Source organism: Syngnathus leptorhynchus, chromosome 3 (assembly GCF_054491065.1).
Source record: "Syngnathus leptorhynchus isolate UIUO chromosome 3, UIUO_Slep, whole genome shotgun sequence".
Lineage (NCBI taxonomy): Eukaryota > Metazoa > Chordata > Actinopteri > Syngnathiformes > Syngnathidae > Syngnathus > Syngnathus leptorhynchus.
In genome coordinates, this window is record NC_141197.1 from 19,848,109 (window position 1) to 19,872,578 (window position 24,470).

The window sequence follows — 24,470 nt, forward strand, 5'->3', positions numbered from 1 at the left end:
TGTCCATTGCATGTTCAAATGAAGATTTCAAATAAAGGAAGCTAATTTCACATTTGTATTTGGGATGAACTGGCCAATAGAGGGCGCTGTAAGACCAAACGTCCACGTCGACCCACCAGCATCATACCCAGTCATATAAAACCAGGCTGCTGAGTCAAGCTCATGTAAGATGCATGAAGAAAGAAGTCAACACCGAGATGAAGTGTGGATGCTGATTGGGCTCTCTCTCTCTTTGTGTCCTCCCCCTCCTCTCCCTCTTTCTCCCTCTCGAGGCAAAGTTGAGACATCTGAGCTCAGGTTCAGCTCACTTATTGGGGGGGCAAACATGTTTGAATGTGTATCATGTGTCGATTGTGAGCAGGCACCTTGGAGGATGCACTAGCAGCAGTGGAGCAATCAGGACAAAAACCAGCCTCCAAACTACAAAGAAGCTTGTTGAGCTCATCTTTTTTTCTGCCCTTCATTCATTCATCTTGTCAGAGTCAAAAATGCAACAGCCAGAAGCTCGCCAGACCACTCAGCCGGCAGACACAGAGATCTTGGACCCTGAAGGTACTATTTGATTGAATTTCACAGAAAAAATGTACTCTAATTCAATTGTATGCATACCTTGACAAATTGATCTGATCTTTTATGATAATCTTGTTTGACTGCAATTATGTTTTGCTTACTGTTGTTTTGGGTTTGAGTGCCTATGACAACTGAAATCATTTTTATTACTATTTATGCCTTCTAAATTGCAATGAAATAATTGTTTAGCAAGCATGCGGGGGTGGAACATGCAGATTTATGACATTGCAACTCTTGGGTTGAAAAATTGTTCAACAAAAATTGTTTAGTTGATTACAGGGTTCAAATCCAGACTTCATGTTTGCATGTTGCGTCAGAAAACGTATGCTATTGGATTGAAAATAATAACAAGACAACAAAACAAACCAATACCCAAAAAGTTAACACCATAATGAAAAGCAAAAAATACAAGAAAAATATTGATGGCTCCTACAGGTATGTTAAAATGAATCTTAAAATTTGCTTCATGAACCAGATGTATTTTTGAACTCCTCTCGGTGGTACTGTTGGTTTCAAGAAAGTATTTAAGAATCCTTTCAACCTTGCGTTGAACAGACAGTGCCATCTAGAGGGCTCAATTAAACCAACGGGTTCATGAAGCCATTTTGAAGCTTCATTTTTCCTTCACTAGTTTCTACTTGAGAGCGCAACTGCTGCCAGGGATATTTGGGGCCTCACCGCTTACCAGAAAATGAAAATACTATTCTTATGGCTTGAAAGTGTCTCCCGTCCACAGTTGCGTATTTACGGAGGAAGAAAACCGCTCTGTGGGTGACTGTGGCTCTCCTGATTCTGTCTCTGGTGGTGTTGGCCGTGGGTCTGATCTCCGCCACGCGTACGGACAACGTTCCCGTGGCTGGATATTACCCGGGGATCACTGTAAGCGTCTCCATGCTTGCTTCTCCGGTTCTGACTGACTTTGTAGAATCATCCCCAACTTTGCTTTCTGTCCTCATCCAGCTGAGTTTTGGAGCTTTCCTGGGCATCGTCGGCATCCACCTGCTGGAAAATCGAAGGCCAATGGTAAGTGTCTTGTTCCCTTCTTTTGTTCTACAATCCCAGCTGGGATAAATGCTGGGAAAAATGCCAAACACGATAAAGGACTCGATCGATGAAAAGGAAAGATGATCCATGCGCCATATATAAACAATTCTGTTACTGTCATTACCTGCGTGTTTTACAGAAAACGAAAATTGAATTAGCATCGGTCGTTTGCTGAGTGGCCTCGTTTATTTGAGACAGCCACACTGACAAAGTGCCTGATCCTGTAATAGGAGGCGACACACGACCGTTGATCGTGTTTCAAACCTGAAACGTTTACTTTTTTTTTTTTTTAGCATCTAATCTCAAGGATTTGTGATTTTAGTTTTTTTTTTGATAATAATCTCCCTATGAAAATTAGACCAAAAAATAGGATAGGTAGAGTTTTGTTGTTCCACTAAACGGATCCTCGGTATCCCATTCTGCATGAGGTCTGAAGTAAACACCAGAGACACGAAAACGAGCACAGTACCTGTTATAAAACCGGCACTCAATAGCTCAATGGTGTCGTTAACGCGGGCCAAGACCGATCGGGTATAAAATTGTAATTTGCAGTGTTGCAGGACGACTAATATTTTCCCCCTCTCATGTAAAATGAAGCTTCAGTACATGAATCACTGGTTTCTGATACAGTTGCCCTATTAGATGTCATTCGATCAGGTTACAGTATGTTATTTCACTTCCTACTTGTTTGACACGTTTAAAACGCTTTTATCGAAATGCTTGAACAGTTCTTAGTAGACTATCTGGACAAAATGGAGATATTTATTTTGTGGACATTTCCTCTACTGTCTGCATAACGAGCAAATGTGTTGTGGTGAATTTTTCATGTGAACTTGACGGTGTCGTGTGGCAGCTCAGATCCGCTTGTCAAGTCCGAGTCTGAATTTCACTTTGTATTTTTTTTAACAATGTGCATTTGGAAGTTGTGTTATCGTGGCTCAAATGCGAAACACACAGTCATCTCTCAAAGTCAAATCTTGTATGTCGTGTGGATGTTTGCCGCCATTTGAAATTTTAATGCCCACGTGGCAACATGCAGGTGTCTGCTTCCCGACTGAGACCATGGACGGCTTTCACTGTAAGAAGATAGCTGCTGGCTTGCTATCTGGAAAGAACATGTCATTGTAGAGCTGCGCAGCTTGAAGCATCTTCATGTATCTCCGACCTTGTTTTGCTCAAGATGCTTTGTCAAACAGTGATGCGCATTTGAGCGACAAAAGCAAAACAGATTTCACCATTTTCAGCGTTGATGTTTCAGAAAGAAAAATCACCTGTTGCTAATCCCTAGCCTTCATTCATATATGTATTTCATTATTATTATTATTATTATTATTATTATTATTACAAAAACCTTAATGGGCTAAAAAAATTAAGGCAAATTCAGAACAACAAATTAATTTAGAATTGTTTACCTGCGACTCAATAAAAAAAAAATATTAAAAATGTGTTAATTTAACAGAATCATTCTTTTCATCTCTTTTTATTTTTTTGTTTTAATTCTTGCAACTATTGCAAGTAAATAAATACAGGTTCATTTGACCTGAGAGAAAAATGGCATGAAATTGTCTACTCCAAAAGATGGAGAAAGAAAACGTTTCCTCCATTTGGACTGATGCTGCTGGCTCTTTTTAGACACGGCACCTTTTACGTAGTTTATGACTAACCGCTTCACCAATCTGGTTGTTCTGTTCTCACCTCTAAAAAGCGCTTGTCGACATCCCAGCTATATTTCACAGACTTCCCGCCCGGTCACCTTGCAGCATGTAGTGCACTCTCGTATTTTAACCAACAGGCAATGGGATGCTCACTTGTTATTAGCACCGACGAGGTGGTGCTCCGTCACTGGACCAACGAGCACTGCAAAAAGACCTTGCGGTGACTTTAGTTACACAGACATTCCTTCTTTTTTTTGCTCATCTCTGCACATGAGCAGCAGATTCCAGGTTCTGTTCGGACTGAGCAATTGTGTTTTATGTCCTGACAGCTGGTGCTAAGCTCATGTGAACTCATGCATTTGTCGGCTTCTATCGTCTGCGCTGCTGGCCTCATCCCCGACTTGGAGCCCATAAAAATCCAGGCATTTAAACAGCTAATGAAGTGGAGAGTCTGGGTTGGGGGCAGATAAAAACCCACCCAGAAAATGGTGACTTTTTTTTTTCGACAGTCACCCACTTGAGTTATTCGTTCCGCTGTCCAAAGGACGTTGTAATTCATTTCAGTCTCCTCCATTTCAACTAATAGCAGCGGCCGTTGTGGTTTGTTTCGTTCTTTGAAATCAGGGCACCGATAATTTGGCCTAAAAGCATATGAAATGGCACGAAACATCGTCTATTAGCACAATAACTTGAAAAAGACATTCACTAGCCACTTAAGCCTCACAGAGGTGCTCTAATATTCGCCACAGGATGATAAAAAGGAATCATAAAAATTTGTGCTGACACCTTGTTGAGCTTTGCATTCAACAAATTGGTTCAAACTATATTATTTTGAAAACCCACTTACTTGAATTACAATGTGGTCGGATTGAAAGTCATCTGGAAAAAAAGAATGCATGCGAGTAGTGTATAATGATGATGTGGAAAACGAAGCTTCAAATTTGATTCATGAACCTGTTGTGTTTATTTTTACTTGTGTAGATGGCACTCAACTGGGCTGAATGCACACTGACTTGCCATTTCTTAAGTCCCTTTTATTCAAATCAACAGTCAGAAAATACAACAATTGCTTCATACAACAAATTTGAAGCTTCATTTTCCCAACACTACTGGTGTATACTCACACGATTGAATAACGAAGAATGAAAAGTTCTTTTGCTCGTGTTGCTCCGTAACTTTACATTTGTCTCTCTTTGCACGTTTGTTCTCTCCAAGCTAATGGCCGCCATCATCTTCATCAGCATTGGCGTTATCGCGTCCTTCTTCTGCGCTATCGTGGACGGCATCATCGCATCGGAATTTATTGTAAGTACAAGAAAGGAGGAAATTGTCTCACTCGCTCGACTTGCTGTTCTGCCTAAGAAATGTACACAATGCAGCAACATAATCCAATTCTACGTTTGAGGCCCTGGAAACGAGCGATGCTCACTTTGGCCCATTAACCCAGTGAATGATCAAATATATTTTAATGAGTGTTTATGACAAGGGGGAGTTTAAGTAGCTATTCAGCTTTCTGATATTGATCACGGATGCCGCTGGCAGGCTCACAGGACGGCACAATTTATATTCATTGCTCTGTCAAGCCTGGCACAATGAAATCATTTAATGAGCTGCTTGGTTCTATCGTGCCGGTGCAGGAGGTCCGCTGCTAATCTGCAGCGGGAGCCGTAAAACTGCTGCTATTCACGCTAATGGTGCAGTGTGCGCTTGCCCCAAAAGCTGAAACCTCAAAAAAAAAAAAAAGGGGGGGGGCTCCAACCCAATTTTGAAACACTAAATCTACTTTAGAAACATGCTCCTGGTTTGAACCCATACACTGAAACCCTAGTTTAAAACCCTACTTTGAAACCTTAACCCTATTTGGAAGCCCTAACCAAAATTTGATACCCAATTTTGAGATCTTGAAATCAGTTGGAATTCCTCACCCTAATTTAAAAACCTAACCTCAATTAGAAACCCTACTTTGAAACGCTAACTTTAGATTAAAGCCCTATAATGAAAGCCTAACCGTTTTTCCACCACCCTACTTTGAAAGCCTAACCCTGGTTTGAAACCCTACCACTAACAGCCTTAATGCATTTTTGATTCTCCCACAGGACATAAGACCTTTGCACGAGAATATGTGTGATTTTTACAGCAGTGGCTCTGGCTATGCCTTTGACAGCTACTATTCCGAGGTGAATCTACACGCACACACAAAATGACACACACGTTCTTTCAACAGGTAGAGTTGATATGGAATATTGAATTATTAGTTATGATCAATGCGATAGGGCATTATTCTGCTTGAGTCACTTTGAAAAGGGATTTTTTTTTTTTTTTTTACTCATTCCAATTCAGACTATGGATAAATAAGTATGAATTGAACAATTGTGTTACTTTAGTGACATCTAGCGGTTGAATGGCTTTACTGCATTTACTCAAGAAACACAAGGAATGACAAGTGCCAAAATTTGTATCGGTGTCCCGCCCTAACGTTTTCATATAAAAGATTTAAAAACAAACAAGAAAAGAGAATTTCATTTGCTATAGTTTCTCTCATACTTTTTACTTTATACTATTGCCAAAATATTACAAAGAGTTCCCAGTAGAGTTAGCCTACACTACTGAAACTACAACTACAGAATCAATACTCATAGCTTACTTATGAATATTTATGACAGTGTTTGAGATCTATAACAATATCTACTTGCAGATGACGTGCGGTTCATCCGGCAAAACCTGCAAGCTGAAGCTGAGAAGCAACACCTGCTACTGCTGTTACCTCTATAACTGCGAGAAGTAAGCTTTTACAATCATGTCGTACTTATTGATGATACTTCAATATATGTGTGGTGTATTGCAGCACAGAGTATCACCCCCAGTACTTTGAGTTCACTGGGGTCAGCAGCTGTTGGGATGTGATCCACCTGCATCGTCTGCTGTGGTCCTCGGTGGTCCTCAACGTGACTGGCCTCTTCCTGGGGATCATCGCTGCCGCCATTCTTGGAGCCTACAAGGACATGGTGAGAAGAGCCCAAGGAACCTCGAGTCAAATAGATGCGAAACGTGAACAAATGTAGTCCGGGCTGTAAATCTGCTTCTCTAACCTGTGCAGCAGAAACCCGCTCCAGCAAGAGCCCCAAGCCCAGCGCCGCCGCCCCACATCCTGTACAACCCCACCCAGCACATGCTCACCTACGCTGGCTTCTGTCCTCCAGGGCAGAATCTCCCGGCCTACCCCAACTATCCCGTCCCAGTTCAGGTATTGCCATCCAGAGGCCTCAACAAGCACAACAATGTTACAGAAGCATCTCGAAACTGTGTTAATGTTTGTGTCTTTGTGACATTTAGCCTTTTTTCTTCTTTCTTCAGGCTACTAGTTTTCAAGGACCCGCTAGCCCACAAATGATCCCCGAGGGTGGTCCCGTAGGAACTTCCTGTCCCTCCGAGGAAACCCAGAGTCAGCCACCCTCGCAAGGTGCCGCCCAAATGCTACAGCAAGGCGGCCCCCAGGAATCAGGAGGAGGCTTCATGCTGACACCCAACGCGCCGGTCCTCTTTGGATCTTCTCAGAGCCCCTTTGAGAAACCTCCACCTTACGCCTACTGAAGCTTCAGCCAAAAGAAAACAAAGCTTTTGTGTCTCCGGTTTGTTTGCCTGAACTTAGAAGACATTTGATAGAAGGCCATCGTAGATGGAGAGGACAGTGATGTCCTCTCTACTGCTAGAAAGGAGGAAGATGTCTGAGTAGTGAACGTAATGCATGTGCGTTGAATAGGCCTCCAGCATTGAATTGTTGACTGACTGACTGACTTCTACTCTCTAACCTTTAACCCCCAAAGAAACCCTTAACTGGGTTTAGCGATGGGTGATGAGGCCTCTTGTTGGCCTGTTGGATAAAACTATTGATACTGTGTTGTCAATATAGGCTGTTTCTTAGATCATTGCAATGCAGACAACCTATATACAGTACAATATTGTTTAGTTATGGTTGTTGCATGTTATTTTGTATTAGCCGGTTCCTATTTTAATCTAAATTGAAAATATCACATATTTACTGTCAATAAATTTTAACGTGTCAAATCGGAGTGTTGTTATTGTGAACTAATTTTGCTTATAAAGGCAGACTTGTTTTTGTGGCACAATGTTCCTGAAATACGAGTGATATACTAATGTGAAACCCTAGTGTGAAATCCTAACCCTAGTTTGAAAGCCTAAAACTAGTTTTAAACCCGTGTGAAACCCTAACCCTAGTTTGAAACAATAACCCTAGTTTCCCTAATAAAGTGGCCTGTGATTAGGTACACCTGAAAATGGCGGCGTACCTAATGGAATGTCCGAGTGACGTCACAGATCAACCAGCCAATCAGAAAGTGGGGGGTTGTTTGGGTGTGGCACTTTTCACTTTCATTTAAATTTTGACCATGATTTTTCCCTAATGAAGTGGCCTGTGATTAGGTACACCTGAAAATGGCGGTGTACCTAATGGAGTGTCCGAGTGACGTCACAGATCAACCAGCCAATCAGAAAGTGGGGGGTTGTTTGGGTGTGGCACTTTTCACTTTCATTTAAATTTTGACCATGATTTTTCCCTAATGAAGTGGCCTGTGATTAGGTACACCTGAAAATGGCGGTGTACCTAATGGAGTGTCCTTGTGACGTCACAGATCCAACAGCCAATCAGAAAGTGGGGGGTTGTTTGGGTGTGGCACTTTTCACTTTCATTTAAATTTTGACCATGATTTTTCCCTAATGAAGTGGCCTGTGATTAGGTACACCTGAAAATGGCGGCGTACCTAATGGAGTGTCTGTGTGACGTCACAGATCAACCAGCCAATCAGAAAGTGGGGGGTTGTTTGGGTGTGGCACTTTTCACTTTCATTTAAGTTTTGACCATGATTTTTCCCTAATGAAGTGGCCTGTGATTAGGTACACCTGAAAATGGCGGTGTACCTAATGGAGTGTCCGAGTGACGTCACTGATCCAACAGCCAATCAGAAAGTGGGGGTGAGGGCGGGTGGGGCACTTTTCACTTTCACTTAAACTTTTTCCCTAATGAAGTGATTAGGTACACCTGTGTCCGTGTGACGTCACAGATCCAACAGCCAATCAGAAAGTGGGGGGTTGTTTGGGTGTGGCACTTTTCACTTTCATTTAAATTTTGACCATGATTTTTCCCTAATGAAGTGGCCTGTGATTAGGTACACCTGAAAATGGCGGTGTACCTAATGGAGTGTCCGAGTGACGTCACTGATCCAACAGCCAATCAGAAAGTGGGGGTGAGGGCGGGTGGGGCACTTTTCACTTTCACTTAAACTTTTTCCCTAATGAAGTGATTAGGTACACCTGTGTCCGTGTGACGTCACAGATCCAACAGCCAATCAGAAAGTGGGGGGTTGTTTGGGTGTGGCACTTTTCACTTTCATTTAAATTTTGACCATGATTTTTCCCTAATGAAGTGGCCTGTGATTAGGTACACCTGAAAATGGCGGTGTACCTAATGGAGTGTCCTTGTGACGTCACAGATCAAACAGCCAATCAGAAAGTGGGGGGTTGTTTGGGTGTGGCACTTTTCACTTTCATTTAAATTTTGACCATGATTTTTCCCTAATGAAGTGGCCTGTGATTAGGTACACCTGAAAATGGCGGTGTACCTAATGGAGTGTCCTTGTGACGTCACAGATCAAACAGCCAATCAGAAAGTGGGGGGTTGTTTGGGTGTGGCACTTTTCACTTTCCGTTCAACTTTGACCATGATTATTCCCTAATGAAGTGGCCTGTGATTAGGTACACCTGAAAATGGCGGTGTACCTAATAGAGTGTCCGAGTGCCACACCCGCCCTCACCCCCACTTTTTGATTGGCTGGTTGATCTGTGACGTCATTCGGACACTCCATTAGGTACACCCCCATTTTCAGGTGTACCTAATCACAGGCCACTTCATTAGGGAAAAATTATGGTCAAAACTTAAGTGAAAGTGAAAAGTGCCACACCCGAACAACCCCCCACTTTTTGATTGGCTGGTTGATCTGTGACGTCATATGGACACAGGTGTACCTAATCACTTCATTAGGGAAAAAGTTTAAGTGAAAGTGAAAAGTGCCACACCCGCCCTCACCCCCACTTTCTGATTGGCTGTTTGGTCTGTGACGTCACTCGGACACTCTATTAGGTACACCGCCATTTTCAGGTGTACCTAATAACAAGCCACTTTATTCGGGAAAAAGCTGAAGTGAAAGTGACAGACAGCGTTGCTGCGATGCCATCCGACACGTTATGCCGACATTGGTGTTTTAATTTTGTATTTGTCGGATTGTAGTTGATGGTGTTAGTATACCGAATATGTTTGTGTTTGAATAAAAGGTACAATTTTTGAAAAATCACATTTTAGTCTTCATGCTCATTGAACCTTTTATTTTGCTTTTAAATACAATTCTCAGCCTGGAAGATTAAAACTTAATTGTCTCATTGGACACTGAGCTGATAAAACAAAAATCATCAAACATCACAACATATCGAGAAAAAAAAAAAAAAAAAATTGGCATCCGGGCATTCATTCATTCATGACAAAACTTGACAACGGTACAAGTAAAGCCAAAAAAACATGAGAGCCCTTTGGACAAAAAAAAATATATATATGCTTCTCAGTCTCAACATTCCTTTTTCGGTTTATTCAGCATTTACCAAATGAACAATTAAACAGTGATTCTGTGAAATTCTAATCAAATTTCTGACTAATGCTTTTAATCCCATTTACGGGAAAAACCATTTTATTTTGTATGCAGAACATTAAATTGAGACTATAAGTGTTGTTTAACTTTGATGCAAAGATATCCTCAGTGAGTACGTACGGCAAGTTTCGGTCCTTCTATCAAGCATTGTACAAGTCACATTATTTACACACTTAGTATAATACAGCGCACTAGTTTTCCGTTCAGTAGCTTGTACGGTACGTTGGATACAGTGGTCGTTCACTTCTGCAGAGTCAGCCTCCTCTTCCTCCATTGTGATTTCATTGTCAGACTAGATTATGGCGGTTTTAGCATTAGCGCTGAAGGATCCGAGATTTGAGATCTTGATGCACAAGCCGAGTCCACGCGTGTCACGAAATCACGACGTGACAGAATTCGCCTCTTTTCAGAGCGCTCAAGTAGGCACAAGGTAGATTTTTTTTTTTTGTCTTTCAAGGTTGCAGGTAGACATGGAGTAGGTGGCGATGAGCTTCTGATGATGGCTTCATGTTACACGCCATATCTACCTGCAACTATGTGCAAAGGTTTTCTAGAATATGCAAAATGAGTGGATGGAATGAACCCTTGCTCGGTCTGAAATCAAGTTGGGCAGTATTCTGCTTTGGGTCCACGGTTGAGTTAAGCAAGAGGGGCGTAATGGAGCCTCGCGTTTTCCCAGGGATAACTTGAGGTAATGCGACACATGATGCATTTCAATTTATGACTTCTGACTGATGAAGTGGATTTTGTTGCCTATTTTTCTTAGACTATGCAAAAAAAAAAAAAAAGTCCTTGCTAGAGCCTCCAGGCAGCAAGCACCATTGTCACAGTTGAGGGAAAAAAAAAAAAACCGGTATGAGGGCCTAGTAGGACCACACCTGCTTTACATTTCATGATATTTAAATCGAACAAGTCTCCTCTCTATTCAAGGTTTGATCTTACAAATATTCTGGAAACAATCACCCCCTGCTTCTGGATTGGCAGAGAGCATTGTTGCAAGGTCACTGATTAGAATCCAGCAGGGGGCAGGAGTGGGAGCGGATGTCGTTGTGTTTCTGAAGGGCCTGGTCCAGGTCTAGAGTTTGCCCGTTCACCGTGACCTTCATGCATCCGCTGAATGGCGCCGACACCGGTGTGGAGACCAGCGGGACATCTGAGGAAGAAGTGACGGGAACGTTCAATGTCAACGTCAAGAAAAAAAAAAAAAAAAATTGTCGCCTAAAACCTTGACAATGCGCTCACCATCGGGGAGACCTCCAATGAAGGTGCTGGACGGCGAAAAAAGGTTGACCTCTGCATCTTGGCTCCGTCCGGGCACGCCGTCGATAAAGAGCTGGGTGCGGTTGCCGGAGATCTTCACCTCGATTTCATGACTCTCGCCGTCGCAGAGGGGCGCCGGTGAGCTGGCGAGGATGACGTCACCCGCCGTTACGAGAACAAACTACAAACACATTCATTCTCATTAAAAAGCATTTTTTTTTAAAAAAAAAAGGTGTTGTGCCGTTCACTTACGTCTCTCCACTCATCGATGCCAGGGTGATAGTCGGCCAGCGCGATAGAGAGAGGGACGGTGTCTTCCCGAACAATGGCAAAGAGCACCCCGATGGCAGTCGTCGGATAGAGGCTCAACTGGACGCTCAGGTTCTGGGACTCTACGGGGCAAAGAAAAATGGCTGGATGAACAAAGGTTTTCAAACTCAGCAGCGTATCAGAAAGATTTACGCACCGTAGCTAATGTTGAAAAGCGCAAAGCCTGTGCCGGGGTAATACGCGCCGGGATTCTCGGTGCTGAAACACTGAATGTTCTCATTGGTCATGATGCTTTCCTGCATGGACCTGTCTTCTCCGGTCATCCAGCGCCACTCCTTCATACAGCCGTCCAAACGCGGGTTCACCTACAAACGGCGGCAGAGGTTGAGATGAGCGGGCTGAGGAACCAAGAGGATTTCAAAAGCCAGACCTTGCTGACGAGGCTGCTCTCCTTAAAGGGGACTCCTCCCACGGTCAGGTTGAGCTCATGCATGTCCTTCTTCAGCGTGAACAGATCGCCGTTAACGGCGATCTTCATGACGGCCTCCCTGTCAATCTTAATCACCAGACTCCGCCCCTGCTCCTCGACCGAAATCTAAAACGGAGAAACGGTTGCGATCGGGACCGATGCAGCAGGACGGGGGTCGGCTTTTGGTGAAGAGCGCCCACCTTCCTCCACTGGCCGTCGTTGACGAGGGGTCCGCTGCTGGTGACTCTGCTGACCGTGCCGTATTTCAGCTGCAATTCGAGTCTCCCGTGATGAATTGCCAGCACGATCCAGGAGCTGTTCAGGTGGCCGCCGGCAAAAAAGATCACTCCCTCCGGGTCGTAGGTACGGAAATCAAACTCTGCGGAAAAACTGAAACGGAAAAGGTGGAGGAACTGGATGAGATGGTGAAAGAAACACATTTGTTTCCATCTCTGTCACCATAAACTATTTAAAAAAAAAAAAAGATAAAGCATCCGGCACACGCTCACCCGGTGTTAATCCTCCGACGGAAGCGCAGCCTCATCACCGGCAAGCCGTTGAACATGCGGCCCAGATAGAGAGAGCGAGAATTCCTTTTCAGAGCCGGCTTCATACACGGAGTTATCGCCTGCGGAAATAACGAGATCGTCACCGACGCCGGTTCTCGACAAGTCGGGACACGCGTGATTCTTTGATGTGTTTCACTGAAGCGGAAAAGTGTTGATGGGTCAAAGAGCTGAATGAGCGTCAATCAAAAAGGCTCATTCTTTGTTTTTCACCTTACAGCTCCTGAGGTCCTGCTCCAGCTTCCTGCCCTGACGCCCGTCGCACAAACAGCGGAAACTCCCCAAAGTGTTGAGACACTCTTCGGCGCACACGCTTGCCTCACACTCGTCCACGTCTGAGAGGTGACAACCCAAGCAGAAATGAAGACTTGAGCACCGACTCAATCAAAACATGAATTTAAAAAAATAAATAAAAAACATGGGAACTGGCTCCTTGTCAGCATCACGAGGAATGTAAACAACACTGGTATCAAGTGCCGTTCTCCTCCTTCTAACTAGCCTTACATGGCCATGCTTGGTCTGGCTAGAATAAAAGTCAATTACTCTCAGAGGAGAAAGGCTGTGCTTATGTAAAGTCTGTTTTCACACAGAAAAGCAACAGACCGCCATTTCGTTTACTTTCTTGTCAAGAAAATCAATTCTCAACTCAAGATGAGACTCAATGTTTTATTTTAGCGATATATTTTTCATTATATATAGCATAAATATTTTTTTTTAAATACATATGTATCGATATATTTTTATTATATTTTATTTACATTTTTTATTATATATATATACGACAGCTAACAAATGACCTGTTACCAACATAAAAAGTATTTGCTCTCAATTTGCTAGCATTCCTTTCCTGACCCCAAAACACAGCTGCATCAACACCTGCTGACTCTGAAGCTGCTTCTCCACCAGGACTCGTGTGTGTGTGTGTGTGTGTGTGTGTGTGTGTGTGTGTGTGTGTGTGTGTGTGTGTGTGTGTGTGTGTGTGTGTGTGCGCGTGCGTGTGGCTTACCCTCACAACTCTTGCTCTCATTGTCAAAGACGTAGCCAGGGTCGCACTGACATCGGTAGCCTCCCTGGTTATTCTCACAGTGAGCTGATCCACAAACGTTAAGAGCATCTTGACATTCGTCCACGTCTTGAAGAAAAACACAAAGAATGTGGACGGTTAAGAAAGCATCACGGGTTTTGTGATTCCTAACGACACCAGAGCAATTTACGTGTCGTTGCTCACCGACGCACATGTGATGTCCTCGCAACATGTAACCTGGCTGGCAAGAGCAGTGGTAACTTCCCATCGTGTTGCTGCACTCGTGGTCACATCCTCCATTGCTCTTGTTGCACTCGTTAACATCTGCCAAAGGAGGGAGGGGGTGGGTGGGGCAGCAAAAACAGTACGGTGAATTATTTTTGGCGTCTGCAAGGAACACGCAATGTTGCAGTTCTCTTTGAGTGTTTTGGGACTCGACAGTCATCTGCGGCAGAAAAGACTCCAGCAGACGAGTGAATCCTCAATTTCCACTCTCGCTAAGGTGGTGAAATGAGTCACGGTGGAAAAGTGCAAATTGGGTGGTTGCAAAGCATATTCTGCTCCACCTCACAGTGTGCACTCTTTCCAGTTTGGGCTCTGACATTTTGTCTTGATGCTCACTTTCTCCCTTCATATCTATTACACACTGGAATATGTGCTGACCTTGCAGGAATGCTTGGCAACCTTGTTAAGGCGCCACAACAAAAAAGCTTTGTTTATATTCTAACCTAATGTTCACGACATCAAAGATTGAATACAAGTATTTTTACAAAGGGAATTACAGACACACCTGCAAATATTTTGTTTATATTCACAACTGACTGTTACTTATCAAGATTAGGCAAGAAATAAAAAGTGTTTTTACAGAACATTATCAAGGCTTAGGACATCCCCCAACACGCTTTTACATTTTTGTGCAGATGGAGATAAGGCAATGACTGCCAGAATTTCTAGCATTGCAAAATACTCCTTGCTTAATTTCTCAACAGATCACTTTTAAATCTTATTAACAAAACCTGTCTGTGATTCACAGAGTCAAGAATCTATCTTTCATCTTTGTTTTGTTTTTCCTGTGTGTGTGTGTAAAAATAAATATAAAATTAGAAAAATATATACACGTAATAAAATAAATATAAAATATAATAGAAATAAATAGATATATAATAGAAATAAATATACGTAAATCATAAAATAAAAATAAAATTGTATTTAAAAATAAATAAATAAATAAATATAAATATATATATATATATATATATATATATATATATATATATATATATATATATATATAAAAACACGTTGCAGGATGTTGTCCATAAAGTCACAAATTGAGAAAAGTGACAAGACGCGCCAATGGAAAACTATTGCATATGCTGACCCCCCCACCCACCCACTCTCGTAAATGTTCATTATTAAATCTCTCGTGGTGATGGTGACGGTACCTTGATCACAGAGGTCCCCCGTCCAACCTGAAAAACAGTGACAGAGGAAGGTGCCCTTTTTGTCCTCGCAGCGCACGCTTCCTCTGGCGTGACAGTGGGAAGGGGAGCACTGGTCCGGAATGTCTTGTTGTGGGGAAAAACAACAAAAAAACAAAAAGCAGACAACAAATTTAGCATGCCATCCACATAGGTTGGACGTATTTGAAAAATAAACAGCGTAAAAACTCTTGTCCGATTCTCAGAAAGTGGACCATGATATTATTCCATAACAGGTTTTGTTCTTTTGACTCTGATATATGGAAAAAAAAACGTTTGTTTTCTTTCTGTGTCAGGGTAGTCCGCACAAGTCTGTGCACGCCAGCTCGAGCTCGGTATTGAGCCGAGTGAGCGAGCGTGCGAGCGCAGGGCCCGGAGGAAGACGCAGATGCTCGTACAAGTGTTGGAATCCCAAAGCGTTTCTAAAGAGCGGAACTGAAGCGCTTTTGACATTACATTTGAAAAATAACACTTGCCTCTTGGCAGTGGTCTCAACATAGCAATAACACGCAGACCAGATGCGAGCGAGCGCAATGTGCTTAACCAGACGAATTAAAAAAAAAAAATACTTTGGACAACATACACTTTATGTTGTGCTGATATCCAGCCAGAATGGACACATTTTGCAGGTAAGGAGAGGAATGCCAATGAATGCACACAGGCACAACAGCTGAGTCACCGCCCCCCCCCTCTCCATCCACTGATGCAGCAGAAATTTCACGTCACCTCTGACGACAAAGTAGCGTGTGACGGAGGAAGGAAGGGGCGTCACTCAGCACTGCACTGCAACGTTTAGTCATTACAGGCACAGACGAAAAGGTAACTTCAATTGGGTGGCGAGGTTTCTTGCTGCAGCATTCACTACTGCAATGCAGCCCCACTCATTTTATCCACAGTGCAGAAGATGAAAAAAAAAAAAATGCACAGCATATCAAACTTACTGTGGACGCATGTGATCAGATCATGTTTCTTCTTTGGTGAACCTCCAAACTTCTCCAAACAATCTGAGCAAAAAAAAAAAAAAAAAGCTTAAGCAAAATGTTAACTTGGTAAAACTCGGCATTGTGGATGGCGACAACTTACTTAAATACTTGGGGTAGAAGTATTCCTAAAGAAGATGAAGACGTGCATAAGGTTAACACACTTAAACTCAATTGTTAAAGACAAACTCATGACATTCAAAAAAAAAACCAAAAAAAAACAATGACACATATTTTGTCTGTACGAAGCTAATAAAGCAGCGAAGCAACACAAGTCGAGCAAAATACGATCATTTCAAGATGGGTGCCAGTCATTGCCAGAGGCATCCTGAGAATTCTCGGAATTCCCGATAATGAACAGCAATGCTGCAACCTCCGGAAAAAAAAAAAAAATCTGCCAGAATTTACAGATGTATGGCAGGTGAGGTATCTTATTAAAGTTCAATCCAGATTCCCAATTATCCATGGCATAATTCATTTTTGCTGTGTGTGTGTGTGTGTGTGTGTGTGTGTGTGTGTGTGTCACACTCAACGGAATCACCTCTTGCAAATTGCCGAGTCAGAGCTGCAGCGGAGAAAAGTGCAGCGTCACAGGCAATTTGAGAAGGAATAATGCGCCTTGCTTTGACATTCCAAAAATGAAACGTGCGTGTTTGTCACTTGGACTCTACCAGACGCAATTTGACTTTTGAAGCCTCACGCTCTGCTTCTTCAAGGTCTTGCCCTTGACAAAAATAAACCTTCTCATAACACACAATTCTTTCAATGTCTGTATGTGGAATAAACAGCTGAGATGATGCAAAAATATTTTCACAAATCATACAAATGATGATGATTATTATTATTGTTAAACCATTTGAAGGACATCGTGTGTGTGCTTGTGTTGGTAAAACAAGAGAGGGAGGGAATGTATGCAGATTAGGGGCACATGCCTGAGCGGAATGAAAACCAAGATTTGTTCTAAAATAAGAAAGCCCCGATTAGGCGTGTTGACGTGCATGTGAGGAAAGCGTGTAGGGACATAAATGGGGCACACGTGTCTGCCACCTTGCAGGGACGACGGGAAATGAATTCCCCGACAGATAAGAGATGATACATTGGCGTGTTTGTGTGCATACTTCTGAAAAAAGGGAGTACTACTAGGACTGCAGCATTTTCCAAAATGCTGCATGGCAAAAACAAAGACTTAGTCATGCTGACTCAACCACCACCACGGAAACCAAAAAGAATTGATTTTTTGGGAAAAATATGTCCGTCAAACCCCAATCAAATATATTTCATGCTTGTCAGCGCTGACAGAAGCATCAACAACAGAAGCTCAGACTATGAATCAGCACTCACTATAAAACACGCCCAAATCATGCCTGGAGTAGGAGGCAGATTTGGGTCAGGAGTTGTTTACACAGTGGAAATTGTACACTCACTCATCCAAACATGATTAGGAAATGCTGCAAAATACAATTTGAAAAAAAGGAAGGGTCATTGTGTAAAAATCAGCAAACATGATGGAGCCCTGATATTCGGAGTCTACTGTCATTTTTTGAAGTGATGGCGACTCACAGTTTCGGGGTCGTTTTCAAACACTTCCCGGGCCTCCTCCTTGGAACACTTCTCTTCCACACATTCCCTCTCCAAGTGTCCTTGCTTGGTCTCCTCAAAGACTTGATTAGCTCTCCGGTGTCTGCTCAGGAACTGGTTTGCCTGTTGATCTGTCAGGGAGACTGGACAGAAGGAAATGCAAGATCAGAGGTGGCAAAAGTACTCAATTACATTTCGAGTCCCTAAAATGACAACGTTTGACTTTTACTTTTCGCAATTTCCTTTTTTTTTTTTTCTTTCAAATTGCGTCATCTGCAGAGGCTGAAAAAAAAACAACGTTCCAAGCCTGTGTTGTCAAAGTAAAGATAGATACAGTACCCACCAAAAGTATTGGAACAGCAAGGTGATCCTTTGATTTAGTTGAATATTGAAGACATTTGGGTTCAGATCAAAAGATAATCGAGACAGAACTTGATTATTTTTCAAGTTCTATAATGATATCTTCCATTATATACTCAGGACAGAGCACTTTGGTGTGAAGCCACCCATCCTTTTGATGGGAAATTCAAATGTCTTTCATATCCAACAAAATACCGGACCTTGCCGTTCCAATACTTTTGGAGGGGTGCTTATGTTTTTAAATGCAAGGATTTATCAGAAAAAGAAATACCTGGAGAAAAAGAAAAAATCTCTCCGATAACACAATATTTGTCGATCGTGATTTCCCACGCAAAGACAATGCACGACAACAAAGACGTATTTGTGGACCAGAGGTCAAGAAGCGTGGAGGTCTCCACCAGTGTGCCGCGGTGGTCCAAACCTTTTAAAGCTGCGCGCAGGGGGGACACCGTGAAGGACGCTCGCTCGCTCGCTCGCTGGCTGGCTGGCTGGCTGACTGCCGTTTGTCATCACAACATAAACGCGAAGCGTCACTTAGCACTGCAGCGTAGCCGCCTAGCATGCGTGTTTACTTACTACGACTTGAAGAGCAGCGAGCGACTAGTAGGATTAGCAGCGCGGCCGATGCCAACCACTTTGTCCGGCTTGCACGCATTGTGTCTGCACCGAGCACCGTAAACTTTTGTCTTTCAAAAAAAAAAAAAAAGTCGTCCCCTCTGTCTCGATTCGAAGGTAGCGAGCGGTCAGGTCTTCCCAAAAATGCCCACCGAGGTGTGTTGGAGGCTAAAGAGGCGTATGCTCCCCCCGCATGTCTCTTGACTGCTACGACGCTGTCGTCCTCCTCGGGCTGCGGTTAGCTCGTCTCCATTGAGGTCCGCACTTTTTGTCCTTTGGCTCCTCTCCTCCGCCGCCGCCTCCTCCTCCTCCTCGCGTGTGTGTGTGTGTGTGTGTGTGTGTGTGTGTGTGTGTGTGTGTCTGTGTGTGTGTGTGTGCGTGTGTGTGTGTTTGGACGAGTGCAAGCGAGGCTGCATCACGATGCAGAGCGAAGTCACGCACTTATTTAAAAGCATGTGGCAAAATGCCTTTTAAAAAGGTAGCTCATGTTATATTTCAATATAATTGAATATGATCAATTGACATGAACTTTAAATTGACCTTGATTTGATCAAATGACCCGGAGCTCAAATATTGACTTCAGATATTGTCATTTATTTCATTGCTTCAGTTTGGAGTCAAGAATTTTCATTTTGAGTTCATCCCTAGATTATTCACAGCCAGCTCTGTTAAAAAATAATCTTTTGACGTCGATAGCCGGCCATGGCAATGAACGAGTTCAATGGGTTCAGCTCAAAGAAGACAATTCAATCTGGATGCTAAGAAAGATCTTCGAGCAAGTGTTGGGACTTTTATGTCAAAGTCGTTCTCCCCGCAGACCAGTAGCCAGGTTGCAAGGTGGCCCGGGAGCTCCCGGTCCGGTCTTCAGGGGGCCCCGCTTCTTGCTCAACACATGTTACAGAAGCCTCCAACATTTCTTGGAATTACTTGCTTGCAGCAAAATGTTTCAACTACGTCATCCAACTTCCAGCAAACAAGCCGTCGTCGTTCATCACAAGTATAATCAGAAAAAAAATAAAGTCTAAGAGTTGAAAACTATCCCCCGCCTCTTCTTGAGACGTTTCTTCTCCCTCCCGTTGTGCGTCCTAAAATTTAAATTTCCCACAAGGGTTGTAGGACTACTGCAAAGTGGTGGTGGTGTTACTCTCTTTCCTGCTGAAGGCCGTCTGTTTCTGGGCTTGAAGCGGGAGGACAAGAATGGGACTTGATACTATTGTGCTTGCTCAGGGCTTCGTCAAAGTCCAACATCTGGCCGTTGACGGAGATGTCCATGCAGCCGTGATAAAAGGCACTCACCGGGGTGGCGTCCCAGGGGACGTCATCTGAAAGAAGAAAATATCCATAGCATCCATTGTCTGCGCAAAAAAAAAAAAAAAAGCTGCAGCACGATCCGATGCGGTCGGACACAATTCATCTATTTTTTTTTTTTTTGGGGGTCATGGCCATGACATCAAACGTCTGGTGTCAATTCTTACAAGTTGCTTACTGCTACACATTCAACTAATGAGACGGCAAAAAAAAATCATTGATTCCTGGAATCAATCAGGATGGTCATTTGGAAATGCTTAGAGGGGTTCCTGTAACTACTCCAAGCTTACTTTGAAGCAGTTTTGGGAAGAAGACGACGACACGGGATATTCGTATTGAAATAATTAGCGTACGTCGCCGTCCCCCCCCCCGTGTATGATCTTCGCTTCAAGTGGCCCATCTGTTGTTGTTCATCTCATTTGTAACTGACCCGGTATCCCGCCAATGTAGGTGCTGACTGGGTTCTGCATTGTGGCGTTGAGGCGCTGCAGCGCCTCCTGCAGGGCGTCGGCCGCCATCTCCCTGACATTTGACGAGTTGGCCGAGATGGAAATGTGGGTCGGCGTGGCGCTCAGCAGCACCGTTAATCGGTCGGGGTAACACAATAGCAGCGAATCCAGCTTTGCCACCATCGCCCCATCCAAGAAAACTTGCAGGCTCTGCAAGAGAAACCGATTTCGAGCAAGCCGTCGACAGACAACGTCGAGAAAGCTTTTCCGTGGGCACGTACGGCGTCAAAGTCGCCCTGCGTTACCACGGCGAGCGACAACGGGACCCTGTTGTCGGAAACCAGAGCAAAGAGGACACCTGTGCTGCTCGAAGGACGTATACTCATCTTCAAATCCACTTTCCAGCTTCCAGAGTCACCTAGGCGAGAAAAAAAGTGGCTTTGTGAGGGTCAAAAAAAAAAAAAAATCCCTTTGAGGACTGATAAAGTCTGACTTAACTTACTCACTGTAGTCAAGGTGGAAATGCGCCAATCCTTCCCCGGTGAAAAAAGATCCTCGTTCCACATGTGCGTAGCAGTGTTTGCTTTCCTTCTCCTGGATGGCCTCCTTGACCCCGGATGCTCCCTGGTTCATCATGTTCCAGCCCCGGATGCAGCCATCCAGTCGAGGGTTGATCTACGGCAGATCCCATCAATCGCTATCATCAATTAGGTGCAGAAGAAGAAGAAGAAAACAAATAATTTACCGGTTTGATGAGACTATTGGTGCGGTTGCGGACACTGGCGATGTAAACTTTGGTCTCCAGTTTTCCGTTGACGCCCGTAAAGAGACTCTCTGGACTGTTGATGCTCATGACAGCTTCCTTGCTGATCTTCACGCTGATGCTCTTCTCAAGTTCGTCCACCGAGATCTGCGTGTCACGCGGCTGTCGTTTCTATTCCGACACGATCTTTTCTCCGTCGCGTTCATCTTACCACGTGCCATTGTCCGTCGTTGATGGCTTTCCCTCCGCTGGTGACCTTCAAGGTGTGCTGATTTTTAAACTGGACCTCGATGCGGCCGTCTCGTAGCCCCAGCATGAACCAGGCGTCCTGGGAGGACTCCGCGTAGAGAATAACTCCCTCGGGGTCAAAGGTGCGGAAGTCAAACTCGGCTGAAAACCTGCCATTCGCACGATATTTACGTTGAAATTATTTTTTTTTTTAAAACCGACTCATCGTTACTACTCTTCAATTATTACGGATGATGAACATATCAATTTCATCTTCCTCTCTTTTGTTATTGTTTTTCCTCACTTTGTGGTCTCCGGCAGACGGAAGAGAAGATAGATGACGGGAAGCCCCGCAAACTGCTCCCCCAGGTACAACATCTCAGCGTACTTGGAGTCGTACAACTCCACGCAGACCGGGATCTTTTCGCAAGCGCGCTTGTTGTCGGCCAAACGGAGTCCCCGGCGTCCGTCGCAGTGACACGAGTAGCTGCCCACGTTGTTGACGCAAGTGCCCTCGCACACGTCGTCCTCGCACTCGTCCACATCTGCAACCCGGAGAGAAACACTGTGTCCTTCTCGGCGTGGAAAGCGACTTTGAAATCATCACTCACCGTCGCAGCTTTTGGAAGTGAAGTTGTATTTGAAGCCCGTTGGACACTGACATTCAAACATTCCCGGCGTATTGACGCATTGAGCGGGTTCTCGACAAATACTCGGATACATCAGGCACTCGTTGATATCTGAGGACAGATAAAACTCCTTTGGAGAAATTACAATGATATAAGCAGAAAAAAAAAAAAATGCAGACCTTACATAATTCCCACTTTGAAGCATTTTTGTTCCCTACTGTAGCGGTTCTGACGTAAGCAATATATCGTTTTTAACCGTGAATGTTGGAATCTTAACAAACTGAGTAAACATCAAAATACAACGTGTCCCGATCCAAAAATGCGAGAAAGTAAATGTTTCTCACAGAGGCCAGTGCGTGTTTAGAGAGACTTTGAACTGAACTAACACACAATCAGTGACAAATCGGCGCGCAAACAACAACAAATACGAGCGACGATGTCCGTGGGAGGATCGGCAAACAAACGTTTTCCGATTTCTTTTGATTCGAGTCAATGTCGCTCGGCGTCGCCGCTTTCGAAAGAGTCGGAGGAGTGAAAAGTCAACGCTTTGAAGCAGCTGTGTTTCTACTGCAGGGGGGCAAAGGAAAAACATCTGTCCTCAAACTTATACAACCATGTGAACAACAAACAGCCGTGTAGAATTTAAAATCAAGCGCCACGGCAAAATCAAAACCACAAAGAAGAAAGAAATCAAAAATGACTCTTTGACTGAGGCTTTCGATTATTCCATCAATAAATCCAATAATAGGATCAATTTCCATTTTGCGTGAAAGTGCATTACAAAAACGATTTTTTAATAATAATAGTAACGCATCCGATTTCTATTGTGCTTTTTCGGACAAAAAAAAAAACAAAAAACGGATGACCTGATTTTCAAAATAGTTGTCAATTCATTTGATCATCGATGAGAAAATCCAACTGAGATGTCTTACCCACACAGTTGATGTTGTCCCGGAGATAGTAGCCATCTTTACAGGTGCAGTGGAAGCTTCCGGGAATATTGTCGCATTTTTGGTTACATCCCGCCGGAAACATGGGATCTGAGCATTCGTCGATGTCTGCGCAAAAAAGGACAAATGTCTGGTTGGTATTTGTCGACTCCAATGAGTTTCGAAATGGAACCTCACCGGTGTCACAGCATTTGCCATCCCAGCCAGGCTTGCACACGCACGTATAAGTGCCTTGACCGTCCACGCAACGCTCCGTGCCTTCCCTGTAGCACGGAAACGGCGTGCACTGATTGCTGATTTCTGAAAACAAAAAAATGTTAAGACTGCACGGCCAAGATCTTTTGGTGACCCTCAAACCTCCCCCACCTTTCACGCAAGTCCGAAGATCCGACGGGATGGCCGAAGCGGAATCGTGGTTGCTGATGCCGACGCGGTGGTAACCCAGACATTCTTGAAAAGACATTTTTTTCTTTAGCACAAAGAGAAAATCAGAGTCCGACCATTTCTGCTCTGTCCGCAAACTTACCGACATACCTTGGATAAAAGAAGTCCTGGAAAAGAAAAAAAAATGTTACAGCGACAGTAAGGAAAGTGTGTCCGATTTTTTTTCTGCTTTTATTTATTTAGTCTGCGCTGTGACTCATACCGTCGTCAGTCATGTGCTTATGGATGGATGGATGGATGGACGGACAGACCCAGGAAAATTGCTCTTTTCTCTGTGTGATTGACTGAGGTGGCCCTCCTTACCGTCTCCGGGATGTTCTCAAAGATCTCCCTGGCCTCCTCCCTGTTACACAGCTCCTCAATGCACTCCCTCTCCAGGTTGCCCTTCTTGTGCTCCTCAAAAAGCGAGTTGGCTCTCCTGCGCCGGTTCAGGAAGTGCGATGCTGTGCTCTGGCTCAGAACTGGAACACACATGGAAACACAACACACGTGTTCACCAACCAAGCAGTTGTTGTCCTTTATTTTTTATTTTTTTGCACACTTCATTCCCGCACACGGGATTCATCCAAGCAGCTTCATGTTACAATAACATATGACAGATCCGAGTAGGAATTTAGCCATGTTTGCTTCTGACAGATGGCAGATGGGAGCTGGAGCCTGAAAGGATGAACTGGCCAAGCCAAATTGCTCTTATATGAACTGGCCTGGAAAAAAAACCCACAAGAGGTCATTGCGAAACGGACATTTCCAAGAAATGACCTTTTGTGAGTTAGTTCGTATAAGCGCCTCGTGATGTGCCCGCGTCCTTTCAATGTTTTTGTGTTCCACTCGTTGCACTAACAACAATCCGAAACAAGTAGCTTAAGTTGCTCAAGACAAGAACTTTTTGGAGAAGAATCAAAACGGGCGCAAACTTACATCGCGAAGCATCGGCGAACGTCAGCAGAAAAACCACACATGCCGAGACAAGATTCTGTCTCCACATAGTCGAGTCGTTTCGTCCCTCTAGGCCCCGCTTGGCTCCGGTAAAAGACGGACTTCAAACTTTATTCTTCCCGAAAACGCTATGCGAGCGAGGGACTGCTGCGGAGGGAGGGAGGGAGGGAGGGAGGGA

The 24,470-nt window shown here is 43.9% G+C and overlaps 3 protein-coding genes across 8 annotated transcripts; 1 reads left to right on the plus strand and 2 right to left on the minus strand.

Moving 5' to 3' along the window:
* The first annotated feature begins 92 nt into the window (after positions 1-92).
* On the plus strand, positions 93-7,325 carry tmem255b (transmembrane protein 255B). Of its 4 annotated transcripts, none has more exons than XM_085907463.1 (10): positions 93-164; positions 481-552; positions 1,307-1,449; positions 1,531-1,593; positions 4,485-4,574; positions 5,366-5,446; positions 5,965-6,050; positions 6,115-6,274; positions 6,367-6,513; positions 6,624-7,325. In XM_085907463.1, the coding sequence occupies exons 2-10, from the start codon at positions 489-491 to the stop codon at positions 6,858-6,860; spliced, it is 1,071 nt and encodes a 356-aa protein (XP_085763589.1). In that variant the 5' UTR covers positions 93-164; positions 481-488; the 3' UTR covers positions 6,861-7,325. The 4 variants fall into 4 exon arrangements, with proteins under 4 accessions (XP_085763589.1, XP_085763590.1, XP_085763587.1 ...); XM_085907464.1 differs by having other exon boundaries at positions 101-164; positions 279-552; XM_085907461.1 differs by lacking the exon at positions 93-164 and adding an exon at positions 170-297 and having other exon boundaries at positions 362-552.
* Positions 7,326-9,650: 2,325 nt separating this feature from the next.
* gas6 (growth arrest-specific 6) lies at positions 9,651-18,892 on the minus strand. Of its 2 annotated transcripts, XM_085907679.1 has the most exons (16): positions 18,547-18,892; positions 17,593-17,753; positions 16,136-16,160; positions 15,994-16,056; positions 15,113-15,139; positions 15,017-15,061; positions 13,776-13,895; positions 13,554-13,679; positions 12,761-12,882; positions 12,491-12,609; positions 12,182-12,371; positions 11,943-12,107; positions 11,709-11,877; positions 11,495-11,634; positions 11,225-11,423; positions 9,651-11,135 (listed from the first exon to the last, which is right to left on the minus strand). In XM_085907679.1, exons 1-16 carry the CDS (start codon positions 18,623-18,625, stop codon positions 10,984-10,986), a joined length of 1,902 nt encoding a protein of 633 aa, XP_085763805.1. In that variant the 5' UTR covers positions 18,626-18,892; the 3' UTR covers positions 9,651-10,983. The 2 variants fall into 2 exon arrangements, with proteins under 2 accessions (XP_085763805.1, XP_085763804.1); XM_085907678.1 differs by having other exon boundaries at positions 15,017-15,139; positions 18,547-18,891.
* Positions 18,893-19,158: 266 nt separating this feature from the next.
* Positions 19,159-24,432, minus strand: pros1 (protein S). 2 transcript variants are annotated; one of them, XM_085907676.1, is made up of 14 exons: positions 24,275-24,432; positions 23,660-23,817; positions 23,439-23,463; positions 23,279-23,362; positions 23,090-23,212; positions 22,895-23,020; positions 21,945-22,073; positions 21,638-21,878; positions 21,317-21,503; positions 21,088-21,252; positions 20,849-21,017; positions 20,624-20,760; positions 20,324-20,552; positions 19,159-19,907 (listed from the first exon to the last, which is right to left on the minus strand). In XM_085907676.1, exons 1-14 carry the CDS (start codon positions 24,339-24,341, stop codon positions 19,726-19,728), a joined length of 2,022 nt encoding a protein of 673 aa, XP_085763802.1. In that variant the 5' UTR covers positions 24,342-24,432; the 3' UTR covers positions 19,159-19,725. The 2 variants fall into 2 exon arrangements, with proteins under 2 accessions (XP_085763802.1, XP_085763803.1); XM_085907677.1 differs by having other exon boundaries at positions 23,660-24,060; positions 24,275-24,412.
* Between the last annotated feature and the right edge of the window lie 38 nt (positions 24,433-24,470).